The following is a 15,609-nucleotide window of genomic DNA, read 5'->3' as shown; positions in this document are numbered from 1 at the left end:
TATATGAAAGTTAGTTACTTTTTTGTTGTTTCTTAAAAGAATGTTCTGTAAAAAGTTAAGCCACGTTATAAGATAAAATTGGGAAGAACGCGGTTTAGTACATCGATTTATCCGTTTTTCTGCTATAGAACATTCACTTATATGACCTAAAGGTCACCATTTTGAAAAGGTGTTTATAGCAGATATATATTTCATTTCCTTTTGGGGGTTATTATGTTCGACATATATATAGCAAACTCCAGCACTCTTCTAATATTCTCATCAATGAATTTTATGTAGTAGACTTGGGAATTCGGCCACATTTCAGACGAAGAACGACGAAGTTACGAACTTCGTCCCCGGAGAGCAGATATACGTAAAAATTGATCGCGCTGTTCATGCCGTAGATGGCGCTGGTGATCGACGAAATATCGATCACCGTTTGCGGGCTCAAACTTACGTACGGCAGTATGAACGCGAACACGGTGTTCGGCAAGGTGCACACAGTAAACAGAAGCGATACCATCAGCACCATGACCGTCGCTTTCGTGGCCGAAGCTGATTTACCCGACGACTGACCGAATCCGTTACTTCGACGAAGTAAGATGATCAACAATGCGTTGCATATAAGAACTGAAACGGTTGGAATATAGACTATGGTTACGGGACTAACGCTGAAGTATATGTTATACCAAAATGAAGTCATCACGCAACTTTGCAGATTAATATCGAATTTGGTAGCTATGAATATGTATATGCACGACACGCTCCAAAATATTGACATGATTAGAATGACTTTTCTGGAAAACGCCGGAGTGGCCACCGTTCTAGCTGCAAACGGCCAAACCACTATCACCAAACGTTCCATGGTAAGAATCACTACCATCCACGAACTGGCGGCGTCGTTTATGGAAGATAAATATTCATAGATCTTACAGGACAAACTGTTTTCAAAAGTCACTAAACTGTACGGGTAGAAGGCCTGGTTTATAAACGGGAGCGAATATACGACCAACGTGAAAGTATCGAATACGGCCAGCGCGGCCAGGTACTGCGAGCAAGAGGAAACGCGAAACTTTCGACTTGTCATCACAAGAAAACTGGCGATGTTACCGAATACGCCCGGTACAATGATCACCGGTATAAAGATCGTCTGGAATCGACGAATGGCCGGACTGGTCACGCGAGGCGCGTTGACCACGATCGACGCGTAGAAAGTCGCCCCATAGCTACCGATAGCTGAATCGTTCATCTTGAAACGCGTTTGAAGTATTGATTGTCTACATCAGCCTAATGTCGACAAATTGACTCCTGGAGTTAACTCATCGAATGTAATTCAATCGCTAATTTGTAACTTAACACACATGTAACGATCGAGTCTTCAAATATCAAATATCGAGTAATTCGATATCATCAATTAATAGATTATTCAATACATAGATTCTGGAAAAGGAAATATAATATATTGGTTATACCTTTCGTTGATTTGTCACATGCTTGTTTTTATAACATTCCAAAAGCTGCACCGAATAATCTTGATGCTTTCTTCAAATCTTGTCGTTACTTCTACCAACATATTACTAATTTTACTTGTTCCATTACGACTTATTACAATCTATGTTTCAGCAACCAGATTCCTTCCAAACTCATAAGACTCTTAATCTACGATCGATAGGAATTTATTAAGTACGACGTTATACGGTATCCACGCAAAAATCAACAAATACTCTTTGAGAAAAATAAGACTAGGAATGAATTGAAAAATACACGTAAATTCTAGCTTCAGAGAAACAGCTCCCCAAACCCTCCATTCAGAGACACACCTCCCCAAACCCTCCTTTCAGAGACACACCTCCCCAAACCTTCCATTCAGAAACATACCTCCCCAAACCCTCCTTTCAGAGGCACACCTCCCCAAACCCTCCTTTCAGAGACACACCTCCCCAAACCTTCCATTCAGAGACACACCTCCCCAAACCCACCATTCAGAGACATACCTCCCCCAAACCCTCCATTCAAGAAGCTTACATCGGTTAAACAGGGATTAACAGAGATTATTAGGGGTTAACACTGATTAACACAGTTGTATTTTCTTGTAAGATCTAAGATCAGTTTGATCATTACTTCTTGCTGGTGCTGGTGCTGGTGCTGCTGCTGGTGCTGTTGTAACTGATGTAAATAGTTGGCACAGTAATTGACCGGTAGTGGCACGGTTACACGTGACCCCGATACAGTCAGTTTTCAGATTACATTTAACGCCGCATTCCACACAAGATCTCACTGTATTCAATGATTCCAGTAAGTGTTTGTTACTCCAGTCTGAATGACGTCCATATCGGCTGGTGACGTTACTTCCCGCTCCAGGTGCAACGCAGCTAGTTGGTGTAGGTGTCGCTGTAGTAGGTTTAGAAGATGTACTGGTGCTGGCCTCTGTGGTAGAGGGTATGGTGGTACCTGCAGCGGTACTGGTTAAGGGTACGGTGGTAGGTGTCTTAGTAGCCGTGTTTCTTGGTACTGTGGTACCTGCAGTGGTACTGGTAAAGGGTACGGTGATAGGTGTCTTGGCAGCAGTGTTTCTTGGCAATGTGGTTCCTGCAGCGGTCCTGGTAAAGGTTACGGTGGTAGGTGTCTTGGCAGCAGTGTTTCTTGGCACTGTGGTACCTGCAGTGGTACTGGTGCTGGTCTCTGTAGTAGAAGGTACTGTGGTACTTACAGTGGTACTGGTGCTAGTCTGTGTGGTAGAGGGTACGGTCGTAGGTGCGGTGGTACTGGTGCTAGTCTGTGTGGTTGTGGCGGGTACGGTCGTAGGTGCGGTGGTACTGGTGCTAGTCTGTGTGGTAGTGGCGGGTACGGTCGTAGGTGCGGTGGTACTGGTGCTAGTCTCTGTGGTAGAGGGTATGGTCGTAGGTGCGGAGGTACTGGTGCTAGTCTCTGTGGTAGAGGGTATGGTCGTAGGTGCGGAGGTACTGGTGCTAGTCTCTGTGGTAGAGGGTACTGCGGTACTTGATACAGTGGTTGGTTGAAGTGTGGTAGTTGTCAATGTATATCCTGAAAATCAATTCAGTTTTCTATAAAAGGTTCTGTTTAAAGAAGTCCTCGTGTCAGATGCATAGCCATGGCTTAAGCCTAGCGCACATCGACACTGCGATTGGAGACAACTAGTTGCTACCGAACGATTACCCCGCGCACATCGAAATCTAATTACAACCGGTCAGTTGCAGCAACTGCATGGCGCGTGTCGATCGTCGAGATCCAGAGCGCGCACATCGACGGATATGACTGCGATAACCAGTTGCTCAAAAGTAGAACATGGGCAACTGGCTGGAACTGGAGATAGATCGACGCTTACCAATCGTAAGCTCGCTCACATCGACACGTTCAAGCAACTGATCGTATCCAGCCAGTTCCTCTCATGCGCCGAAAACTGCCTTGCAACTAGTTGTCTCCAATCGCAGTGTCGATGTGCGTAAGATATAGTCCAAAATCGTCGTCTCAATTCTACAGTCGATGTAACAACTCAAAATCAGTCTTAAGGCGGGACTCGAGCAGACTAATACCCCGCTTGACCAAATGAAGGTCATCCATATCATGACTAATCGGTCGCTGACGAATGTTCCGACTCGTCGTAGGGGTGACCCGAGAAAGGATTAAGACTTTAAGACCACCCGACTGTGCAAAAACGCCGTGCTTATACCATGGACGTATAAACTAGATTATACGTCCATGCTTATACAGAATATAGTTTTCCTTACCGTAAACCTCCACTTCACACAAGCCTAAAGCGCTAAATGGTGCTAACAGTCTAGTGACAATAACAGTATTTCCGGTCATGTGACTGGGACAGAAGAATTCTTTCGCCTCCGATTGGCCCATAAGGGTTTGCTGTTCCGCACAAATTAGATTCTGCGGTATATTCGTTAAGCTCATAGCTGGTGGAGACTCGTCCGTGGTGACCAGAATCTTGAATTCTTTCAAATGTTTACTCGCTACAATATAGAAATCACAATACATACTCACTGAAGCACTTAGAGCTTAGATACAGCGGTAACAACCTGGGGCCGGTTTCATAGACTGGTATTTACCCGGGGGCTAACTTAATTCATTTTCCGTTGAGTTATCCCCGGGGTTAAAGTTCATACCAGTCTATAAAACTGGACCCAGGGGTATTCATTTACGGTACATGAATAATTAATTACCCCGCATAGTCGCCGCGCCATTAATTAGTATAACACTAGTGACAGTATACACGCGATCTAGGCTCACTTTCCACCAGTGAGGATCCGGTCCTTCCCAGAAATGACTTGTCGTCGCGCAAACTGACCCTGTTTTTCCATCGACAGCTCGCGATGAAGATGCGTCATTATTCGTGCTGCATTGCTCAGTAGGTCTGCCTAAAGCTAAATTCTGTCGTGCGCTAGTTGCTGGAAATATAGTAAAGTTTTCTACAAGCTTTTTAAGAAAAGGCTTAAAGTTTAGTAACAGTGATAATAAAAGTCATTTATGTAGTGCAGGTATCGTAAATGCAGTCCAGTTCAAATGCGCTCCAAATCTGGTTTTATTAATACCCCAGCCTATAACTCTATTTCGTGTATCAGTCATCTCTCCCTGAAAAGTAACATCCGAGCAACTACTAGAGGCGCTCGGGAATATTCTTTTTTAAATTAAACTTATCATTAAAATGTTGTAATGGTTCAGTATATTTTCGTATGCTTGTAATCTTATTGTTACTCTGTATTATGCATTGCGAGTCGGCGAAAAGAACCTTGACACTTATACAAAAATAAACATTATCATAATCATTATCATTATTATCACTACGAAAACCGCTTAGCTGGAGATGTCGAGGTTTCCATTTCGTTAAATTATTTTAAATTATATTGTACCGTATAATGCAAAGCAGTTCGGTTTGCCCCGACGAACCAATTTACCTTAATCCCATCTTGTAAAAGACGACTTGTCATTTTGTAAGGGCCAAGTCTCGGAGAATTTCCGTTATATAAGTTAAGCTATGGCAATCCCAAGTCGAATTATTTTATTATCCTTGATTGAAATATTCAATAACGTTTATTCGGCTGTCTTTTAGTCTTGATTATTCAAAGAATAAATTTCTTAATATAAAACATATGATTTAAATATTGTATCGGCTCGATACGTTTTCGTACAAAACCGTCGCCACCCTTTATCAGACGAAATTTTACCACAATTTATAATATCATTCATCAATTACATAGAAAAAAGAGAATCGTGGAATATATATCTTATCACTAAATTAGAGCCAATTTAGTGCCAAGACTTGTAATCATTATTCTTAAACGTCAATTTCGATGATGTAGTGCACATCGACTCGCGCAGTACCCCTTAGATAATGCTGAGTAGGAATTCATATGAAATATTTTTATGGCGTCCAAAAATACGGTAACAAAACAAAAATACAAATGCATAAATACCTGAAATATTGAATATGAAACTGTAAAATGCAATAATTGAGATTCTAGTGATTATGAAGTTCATCGTGTGTAGTGGTTTGAATAAAACTCACAACTGGAATCAATACCGCTGAATCCAGTCTAAAATTTTCCGCATAATGTCAATTTTCTGTGGCTGTTTAAATATTCGTATTTCGTCGCGCGTTCAAATACAAAAACAAACTGTATGGTTTTAATATTTAATTCGACACATATGTGTTCAATGTTTACACCCGTGCGTGGATTCCGGGAGTTACACCGGGCCGGTTTCCGGGAGTTACACCGGGCCATCCATGGTTCCTGATGGAGTAGTGGGTTTATTCGACCATAAGGTGTTAATATTAACTTTATCAAATTAAGCTAAATCTAGTCCGGTGGATGTAGGTCGACTCGCAACTGCTTGCAACGCGACGCGATCGGCCGCAACTGGTCGCATAGGTCGACCGTGACGCGATCGACACTTACCGGTAGCTAGCATGAGCTTCATTATGTGAAGGCCCGGGACCCCGAAAATAGTAGCGTTCTGAGCGCGTAGGTCGGTTGCGACTGCGAGAGACGGTCACATCACGGAAAGTAGGATCAGCAACTGCCAGCGATTGTTTAGACAGCTAGCGTCACTCGTCTCGCGGATCGGAGCATGACGTCACAGTGAGTTGCTGGCAGACCTAATGTCTATTTCAACTAGCATAGCTCGCACATTTTTGGTAGTGCATTACCTGATGAAAGTCTCATCAGGACCAGAAGGGACTGGCAGTTGACCTGAAGCATCGTTTTCTGATTCATTATTCGCTGTATTGAGGGATGGCAAAAAGTCTTCATTGAAAGGGGTTCATGAGAGAAAAGAGACTCCATGATTTGACTGACTGAGCTAGGCCACCTGATGTGCTCTGAAGTCAAGTTGAAACCTCTACATCATAGACCTTGCTGAACTTAAACTTTTGAAACTTTTGCGCAGCAAGATTATCCAATGGCATCATTTTCTATTTAATAATTCATATGTTAACGATTGTGTTTAAGTTGGTCTCGTCAATAAAAGCACTTTCATTGACATCTCCAAACCCACGAAAAAACCAATAACGTTTTCAATTACAAGGACACATAGGGGATATCGGAAATATGGTTATTCAAAATTTCACATATTAATTACCCTGCATTCTTCTTCAATGCTTTATATGGTTTTCAATTCTCGGATCTGTTTTTATTTTGTTTGTGATGGCCTTAAAAGAAATAGAGAATGACAGGCCGTAATCAGTGAATGGTCATCACTTCTAATCTGATCACAACAGTTAAAATGGTTAACACCGTGGGACCAGTTGACACAGCGAAATAGGGTCTGAGTCTAACCGACAAAATCCCTGACGACGGAGATGGATTTCTCTAGCCTAGATACTACTCGAGTTGTTCGTGTAGAATCACCAACGGCAAAACTTTTCCGACCCAGCCGAGGTTGGCGGACCTAGGATGGTAGGCGCTGGTGTCTATAGAAGTGAGTAAAACGTATTTTTTGAGAAAAAAAAGCAGTCATGTGAAATAAGGACTTTCCCGGGTCCCAAGCTCGGTATAAACAAATACATACAAGATACGTAAGAATTCCGAGAGGTTGAATCTCAGATTTGTGGGTTTAATCCATCTTTATCGTGATGGAAAGGCAACCTCTGTGGAGAGGAGGGGTCTGGACCCCGAGATCACCTCCTAAATCCGTCCTTGCCATTTTCTGATCTGGTAAAAGGTGTCATTCAAATGAAATGTTTTGCAATCGGAAAGATGTATAAATTTGCATCTCGAAAGCGGTATCTGAATCCTCTTTGAGTCGCAACGATAGTGGTCCAATTCAAACTGAATTTGTTAATTATTCAGTCGAAATTCCTCTGATTCAGGACCACTTACAACTCTCGCTAGATTTCCAACACCCTCGTTGTTAGTCTAGACACCGCGTTGATGCTCGTAGTTGAAACCGTACTATCGTCTGGTTCAGTACGGGATGCCGAGTTTGCCGGTACGCCGCTCTTGTACGCGACAATTGATTCCTAGCAGAAACCGAAAATATCTGAAAAAGTTATCCTCATCAAATCTGATCTTCCTTTCGTCCCTGGAGATCCATTTTTTCATCATTAACATCCATATATCTAAGTACCGGAAACCCCGGGAGGCGCGGCGCCCACTGAGGCATACCAGTGATCTTGGGTTGGTAAAATTCAAGAAAGGGTTGTTTACTCCCAGTCAGCAGATTCAGGAACAAGTTCTGAAATTTCGCCCTAAATTTCATTCAACGAACAACGCCGCCTGTGTTCGTTATGTCCGGCGATGACTGAGCCATTAACGGGGGCACGATTTACTATCCACAGACGATCGCCGAGTCCGAGGCAATAACCGTCGATTAGTGAGTCCAACGACCGGCGATTAGCGCGCAACCTGAATACGCGATACACGCGTTATAAGTGGAGCTAAATCGTGTTTCCGGCTGAATGATGTCAAATGAAGTTAGCTTGAAATTCTTTCTAAAATCGAAAAACGCATAAAATCTAAATGTACGTAATTTCATTCAGCGTTAGATGATTTTGAGGGAATAGTTTGTAGTAAATGCGGTGCTTGTCATTAGATGACAAGTGAACTAAAACGGTTTAAGCTGACCGTGAAAATTTCAGATCAGTTTTCCCTCCTCCTCTTCCATCGCAGTACCTCCTCTGGGTAAGCGATTTTTTCTACCGCTCAGGGTTAGGTTCCCCAATGCGCATACGCAAAATCGCTGGACTTCGATCGTATTGCGAAAATTGAGACTCGAACACGCTAGCACCGGAGCACTATTAGGCCTATAGCGTAACAACACCCTACTGTACTGACTGAGCTAACAGGCCAACTGGCAGAACACGGTCATTTTCAATACTTATTCCCTTATCATAACTCTACCATATTATAATGCATAACCTCACCCTAACCCTTTGGGCCCAGTAGACCGTAAACCCTATACCGTAATCCTGCAATTCAAAAAGCCGCCATTTTGATTATATTCTGGTACTACTTGCGGGTTACTGTGGGCGGTTGAAAAAATCGTTCACCTGTACCGGCAAACCACTGCTGCACGAAAAATGACCTATATTGAATTGGGAACCTCAAATGCTACTGTGGCAAGTTTGTTTTTTTGCCTGTTTTTGTTTTACGTCGTTTGGATCTTGTTTTCCTGAGACTACCCCTATTGGATTATTCATTTAACCTCAAGACAGGATCAAAGACCCTTGAAGTGTTCTCGGCCCGCACACTGACTGTAAGCAGCCAGCAGGACTTGAACCACTAGTCATCCAGTACTGAAAGCGAATGCAACAGTATTTCACTGAGCTACTGTGGAAACTCAGTGCTCGTCACGCCATCTGGTGGGATAGCTGGTATTAAGTATCAAGGCGTTAAGTGTTTTGTAGGAATCAAGTGATTATTTCATAGAAGGACCAGCTGAAAGTGGGTTTTCTCAGTATGTTCAATTCCAGCTTTAACCGTAGTTTCTATGAATATGAACCCTGTTAACCCTTTCAGTGCATCTACATCGCAGTGCGGTGTATAAATTAGTGATAGATTTTGCTAGTACACCGCACTGCATTGATGTAATTAGTAATTAGTAATTATCTCTCTTGAAAAATGGCACCACCTGTCAAACATAGTGAAATACTAGTAACTAACGATACACCGCACTGCGGTGTAGATGCTCTACAGTGGTATTCCCGATATTCAACACACTAGGGTGGAATTTTTTTTTAAATTTCAAATTATCTCCAGCACTATAGGGTATTAATTAGTCAGCACTTAAAGGGTTAATTCTTATGCCTGTGCTAAAATGAAAAGCCATCATTACTAGGAGACAAGCGTCGCCCTCCACCGGACGAAAATTTACTTCATCATCGTTGTAACCCTTATCCCGTCATGTTTATTCGCAGGTCGTCGAAGAAGAAATTAGTTTTGGATTGCCGGCAACGAGTTCAGGACAAAATCAAAAACATCCGAGAAGAGAAAAATGCCATTCAGAATGTTATGGATAACATCACGTCCGATGTAAGTAATCGCTGGCTTAATGCGACACTTCTTAGCTTAAGTGGACAGGGGTGGATACAGAACACGTCAACCATGCCACAGGACACGGGCAAAACTATTCTGAACCTATAGAAAATCCCAACAAGCAGATGATTTTACTCTTTACAGTTGCTTCTTTTCCATGAATTTCTAAGATCGCGGAATATTCGTAAAACCTTCATTCATGTTACCATTATTGTTGATGATTGGTGGCATTTCACTGTTGCCTAGTGTTAGCGGTTACAGTAATAAAAATGATTGCTTATTTTCCATGATTTCTTTGGGGGGGTCTCAAAAATATACCCATATCCGAACAGGCTTTAATTCCACAAAATTCATGCTCTGAGAATGCCTGAGATTACTAGAAATCATGTCAGTTATTTTGATATTTTTCTCGGGGATTCAAAATGAATGTTCAGATCCCAGTTAGGGGGAATGTGGCATAGTCACGCGATGTCATCAGCTTTGAATCCCTGTGAAGCGCGCAAGTTAGTGTAAGTCTCAGATATGAGATGACTCTCCCTCTATAGAGGAACGCTTTATATTTTGTTTATTTCAGGCTGAAGAAGCGGCTGACGGACTCCTGTCCGTACAAGATCGCTCGAAATTCCTTCACAAGTACGGCGACGTCATGCAGACGTTAGAAAAATGTTTGAACATGTTGATACTGTTTAAAGCCGAGTTGCCGGGATATGGAGGTATGAACACGAGAATCTATTGCGAATAAAATCATTCGACGCGTAGGATTATATGATTCTATGGCGAGTAATTTTGAAAAACGAAGAAATCTGCTAAAATATCAATAAGCTAACATTGGGAGTTGGAGTTCTAGGGGTTGACATTAGAAAGAATGTGTAACACCATGTAATCACTGGTCAGCAAAATGTTATTGTTGCGCATCGGCCTTCCACTTCATATTCTGGGGCCGGTTCCATAGTCGAGACTTAAGACCAAATTTGGTCGTAAATCTAAAGACTGGTCTTAAGTTTTAAGATTGGCTATAGAATTAAGTTGTTCTTTGAACGGTCTTAAGTCTAAGCCCTGAATATGGAACCGACCCCACTGAGTGAGGCGTCAACTTTCTGTTCACCTTTTAAAGCCTAGTGTACATCAATGAAGTTGCTCGAATGTGTCGATGTACGCTAGCTCACGACTTACTGTACATCCTTGCAAGTCTTTAAATGAAATTGGTCATGGGAACGATGAACCCTGATATAGAGCAAAGGACGTCTTCATAATTCTGGATTTGCGTGGTCTATAAGCAATGCGTGGCTGTGCATGTTGTCGCGGCTCGTGTAGATTTTATTCGTTGAAATTCTCCGTTTCAAATCTGGTTTTTGTTCGTCCCAATTTTAGATTCGAGCGATGATTCAAGCGAGGATGAAAACGAAGATGGAGAAGACGATGATGACGACGATAGGAACGATCAGAAATCTACGCCGAAAATACAACGAACGGATTCGAATTATTCGAAGGAAACGAACTACACTACAGAGAGTCAGTCGATATCGTCGGTTGTAAGCAATGATTCAAACGTAACGGCCGGTTCGCAGATTCAGCCGATGAAATTCGTCGGTGAATCAAATTCGAAAACTGCAGATGATTTCAGCAAACAACAGGAAAATGAAGCCGTAGATGAATCGAGACCAGTCGATGAATCAAATCGAGTCCATGAATCAAAACCAGTTGATGAATCAAGATCAGTCAATGAATCGAGACCAGTTGATGAATCAAGATCAGTCAATGAATTGAGATCAGTCGATAAATCAAGATCATTCAATGAATCAGGACAGGTCAATTATTCGAGATCAGTCGATGGTTTGGGACAAGTCAATGAATCAAGATCAATGAACGAAACAAGACCAGTTAATGAATCAAGCTCAATGAATGAATCAAGACCAGTCGATGAATCGAGATCAGTCGATGAATCAAAATCAGTCAATGAGTCAAGATCAGTCAATGAATCGAGATCAGCCATTGAATCAAGATCAGTCGATGAATCAAGATCAGTCGACAAACCAAGGAGAGTGGACAGAATTGGCAAAGATTTCAAGATGGTTGAATCCGTGAATGAATCGGTGGAGAATCGAAATGAAAAAATGGATATCGCCGAATCGGTGATGAGCGCTGAAAACTATAAGAAATCGACTGAGCGAAAATCATGCACACGCAATAACTTACGACCAGCGCCTGAAGTTTGGGATGCGTGGAATTCGTCGGATGGTGTTCAGCATCATCGACCGTTGACCGACGTGAGCGCCGCCGATCGTATCATCCGTTCCAGTTTAGGAATCCGCAGCGTGGAAAAAACGAATCCCGTCATGTCTCCGATGTCGGCGACCCCGATTGCGTCGTCGACATTATTGGACGATTCGTCGGTGGTCGTCGAGAGCGCGGGAGATTCGATCGATTCATTTACGAAAAAAACCTGCGACCCGGGAGCGACGAACGCGGCATCGCGTCGCTCCGTCGAGCTCGAAACAGAGTTTAACGATTGCGAAATGCTGGTCATCGACGATTCGAATCACGAATTAGTCGATGACAATTGGAGGCCACCAGTTGCACCACCGAAACAGGTCGCAACACCACCAATTGCGTCAAAAAAGGTAGCAACACCACCGGCTGCTCCAAAACAGGTGGCAGCTCCACAAGTTGCGTCAAAACAGGTCGCATCGCAGCAGGTCTCGACATCAGCAGCCGATACCCAACCGCCGACCCAGGATGAAAACAAAATCTCCGCCGTGCCGACGAGACCGCGGTACCCGCCCGCGCCGAAAAGCCGTCGAAAAAAACCGGGCACGAGTCGGTGCAGCAGCGGCGGAGCGTCGAGCCAGGCGTCGTCGGTTCCGTTGTCGGCGGAAAGTTACGGACTCGGACCGGTGATTCAGAATCTCAGTTTTACTCACGGCACTCTGATTAACGTGAAGATTACGATACTGCACACGTTGTCGTCGTTCTGGATTCAAGCCGACGAATTGAAAGTGACTAAGTTACAGGAGGCTATGTGGTACGTAGTCACGTAGTCCCTGTGACTCCTCGATTCGTTAAAAACTCCTAAATAGTAAAACCTTTCATAGTTAGCAAGTTCGGTCACATTCCTGAAATCCATGATATGGAAAAATATTCCTAAAAAATGTTTAGAAATTTAATAAAATGATTTTATTTTCAGTTACCACTACGGGAAAATAGGTGCCAAAGGAGGTTTACCATTTCCACCGAAGGTTGGTATGGTTGTGAGTGGATGTTTCACTGCCGACAACGCTTGGTATCGGGCACGAGTTGAAAACGTTGTGGAAGGTAAATTTTCATTTGTGGGAATGATTTTATTCTGCAGCCAGTTCCACAATTTTATCAGTTAGATTTTGACTTTGTATCCAGTTCTACAGTTATGAGTGTTTCATTTGACTCTGGATCCAGTTCCACAGTTGTGCTGGTTAAATTTGACTCTGGATCTAGTTCCACAGTTGTGTGGGTTTTATTTGACTATGGGTCCAGTTCCACAGTTGTGTGGGTTTTTATTTGACTCTGGATCTAGTTCCACAGTTGTGTAAGTTTTATTTGACTATGGGTCCAGTTCCACAGTTGTGTGGGTTTTTATTTGACTCTGGATCCTGTTCCGCAGTTTTGTGGGTTGAATTTGACTGGATCCAGTTCATCAGTTTTGTGAGTTTAATTTGATTCTGAATCATAGTTCCGCAGTTGTATGGGTTCAGTTGACTCTGGATCCAGTTCCACAGTTCTGTGGGTTTTTATTTTACTCTGGATCCTGTTCCGCAGTTGTGTGGGTTTAATTTGACTCTGGATCCAGATCCACAGTTTTGTGGGTTAAATTTGATTCTGAATCATAGTTCCTTAGCTGTATGATTATGTGTTTGTGATAATATTTTGTTATCACCTTGTTTTACAGAGAAAGGTCAGTTGGAAGCAGACGTATTGTACGTCGATTTCGGTAATAGCGAACGTATTCCCAGCAGTCGTCTGCGTCCGTTAGAATCTCAGTTCGCATCGTTGCCATGTCAGGCGTTCTTCTGCGTTCTTGACGGTGTAAGTGTTAAAAAAAGTATCTCCTGGCTCCAGTTCAACAGTTGTGAATTAAGATTTGACTCGGAGTTAACTCATTGGAAATGAACTAATTTTAACTCAGAGTTAACTCAAAACAACATGTCAGGGAATAGTCGGGGAAAAGTCAAATAAAAGTGCCTGCCCTGTAAAAACTTCATTTTTCATGGCTCATGATCCTACAATCGCTATTAGTGCAAGTACTTTGCTAATTACCCCCCCCCCCCATACGAGGTTCCAGCTGGAAAGTCAAAATATTGTATGGAATGCAATAATTTTGAATAATGATGAAAAATGACTTGAAATGATGGTCTTTAAGTAAGCAAATTTTTGTTTTGTCTTAGTCACCTCAAAAAATGATAATTTCGAACATGTTCGTTTACCTCTTAAATTTTCAGGCCCTACCCGCCGATGAAGGAGACTGGACACCTGCGAGTTTATTCCTAGTTCACACGATCGTCAACGACCCCGATCGATTTCTGCAAGCGACGCTGTCGACGATCGAAAACTGCCACGCGATCTTCTTGGATCTGTTCTCGACCGATCGAAGTGGCACGCGCGTACGCATCGCCGACGTGTTGGTGCAGCACGGTTTGGCACGTCGAGCTTCGAATACGGAAATTCGGGCCTACTTTAACGGGGATTTCGACACGAGCGTCGATACAATCACGGACATGATGGAGCCGTCTGCAGTTGACGTGAACGGACAGACGTCTGCTGTCGACGAAACCAGTCCGTCTGCTGTCAACGAAACCAGTCCGTCTGCTTTCAATGAAACTAATCTGTCTGCTTTCAACAAATCTGGTCCGTCTGCCAGTTCATCCGCTGTCAATAAATCTTGTCCGTCTGCTGCTGTCGACGAGAACGATCACCTGTCCGGCGCAGACGACGCGATGAGTTTAAGCAGCTTCGGCGGAACGATCGACATGATGTTGACGACGAAAGAATCGTCGATGAACGACACGCGAGAAACGGACGAAACTCCGAGCGAAGATGCCCCGAATCCCGTCATCGCAGCCGAGGATACCCAGATCGTACGAATCGGCGCGCGATTCGCGAATCTGGAAAAACGAGACCTGGCGTTGGCGCGTGATTCGGCGACGCAGGTAATGATGGCGTTTATCTACGACCCGTCGGAGTTCTACGTACACCTCGTCGAGAAGGATACGTCGCATGTTCTGACGCGTCTCGAGCGAGAACTCAACAAATATTACAAACGCTACGTTGAGAACATGATGGGTCGATTCATGGCCGACTACGCGCCGGGCGTCGGCGATGTCTGCTGCGCGTGGTACGCATTGGACGAGGGGTTCTACCGCGCGGTCGTCGAGGCGATCGACGTAGATCGGTCGCGCGTCGATGTTTTTTACGTCGATTACGGCAATCGCGAGACTCTGCCGCTGAAACGCGTTTTCCCGTTGAGTCCGGCGTTTTTACGTTTGTCGCCGCAGGCCGTGCGCTGTCGACTGTCGGACGTGCGGCCGTCGACCGCCGCGCCCGGGCAGTGGTCGTCGGACGCTGTCGCGAAATTCGAAGCGTTGACCGGTTATAACGATTGTTTGTTAATGCAGTTGATGGAAGATGGCGCCGGCGAGGACGCGATCGTTCACGAGCCGTTGAGTGTCGCGTTGTTCGAACCGAATCGAAATGTTTTCATCAACGCGGAACTTGTTAAACTCGGACTGGCGAAATTGACGATCGCGACGACCACCGACGCCGATCGAGGGGATAACAACAATTCTCCACACGACCCTGAACTCGGTAATTATACGTTTGGTTTTCTATACTTTTTGGGAGATTATGATGGTTGCGATTTGAACTCTTTAACCCTTTTAGTGCGTCTACACTGCGGTGCAGTGTATAAATCGGTGACAGTCTTAGCTAGTACACTGCATCCCGGTGTATTGATGTTATTATCTCTATTGAAAGATGGCAGCATCTGTCAAACATAGTGAAATATTAGTAAATACACCGCACCACGGTGTAGACGCAATGAAGCGGTACTTTCATTATTCTACACTCTGGAGTGGACTTATTTTAAATTTTCAAA

At 43.6% G+C, this 15,609-nt stretch overlaps 2 protein-coding genes across 2 annotated transcripts in view; one reads left to right on the top strand and one right to left on the bottom strand.

Annotated features, from left to right (window-relative positions):
• Nucleotides 1-271: 271 nt before the first annotated feature.
• Nucleotides 272-1,231, bottom strand: LOC141902230 (putative G-protein coupled receptor F59B2.13). Its single transcript, XM_074789872.1, has one exon. It carries the CDS (start codon nt 1,229-1,231, stop codon nt 272-274), a length of 960 nt encoding a protein of 319 aa, XP_074645973.1.
• A 6,660-nt stretch (nt 1,232-7,891) lies between these two features.
• LOC141902372 (uncharacterized) overlaps nt 7,892-15,609 on the top strand; it is a 44,255-nt gene continuing 36,537 nt past the window's right edge. Inside the window, exons 1-7 of the mRNA XM_074790063.1 lie at nt 7,892-7,972; nt 9,368-9,482; nt 10,060-10,198; nt 10,857-12,507; nt 12,670-12,797; nt 13,408-13,544; nt 13,958-15,320. Coding sequence (XP_074646164.1) covers nt 7,971-7,972; nt 9,368-9,482; nt 10,060-10,198; nt 10,857-12,507; nt 12,670-12,797; nt 13,408-13,544; nt 13,958-15,320 — 3,535 coding nt within the window. The 5' untranslated portion in view covers nt 7,892-7,970. The remainder of the gene's footprint in view (nt 7,973-9,367; nt 9,483-10,059; nt 10,199-10,856; nt 12,508-12,669; nt 12,798-13,407; nt 13,545-13,957; nt 15,321-15,609) is intronic.

Source organism: Tubulanus polymorphus, chromosome 3 (genome assembly GCF_964204645.1).
Source record: "Tubulanus polymorphus chromosome 3, tnTubPoly1.2, whole genome shotgun sequence".
NCBI classification, from domain to species: Eukaryota; Metazoa; Nemertea; class Palaeonemertea; order Tubulaniformes; family Tubulanidae; genus Tubulanus; species Tubulanus polymorphus.
This window is presented reverse-complemented; position numbering and strand designations above follow the sequence as displayed.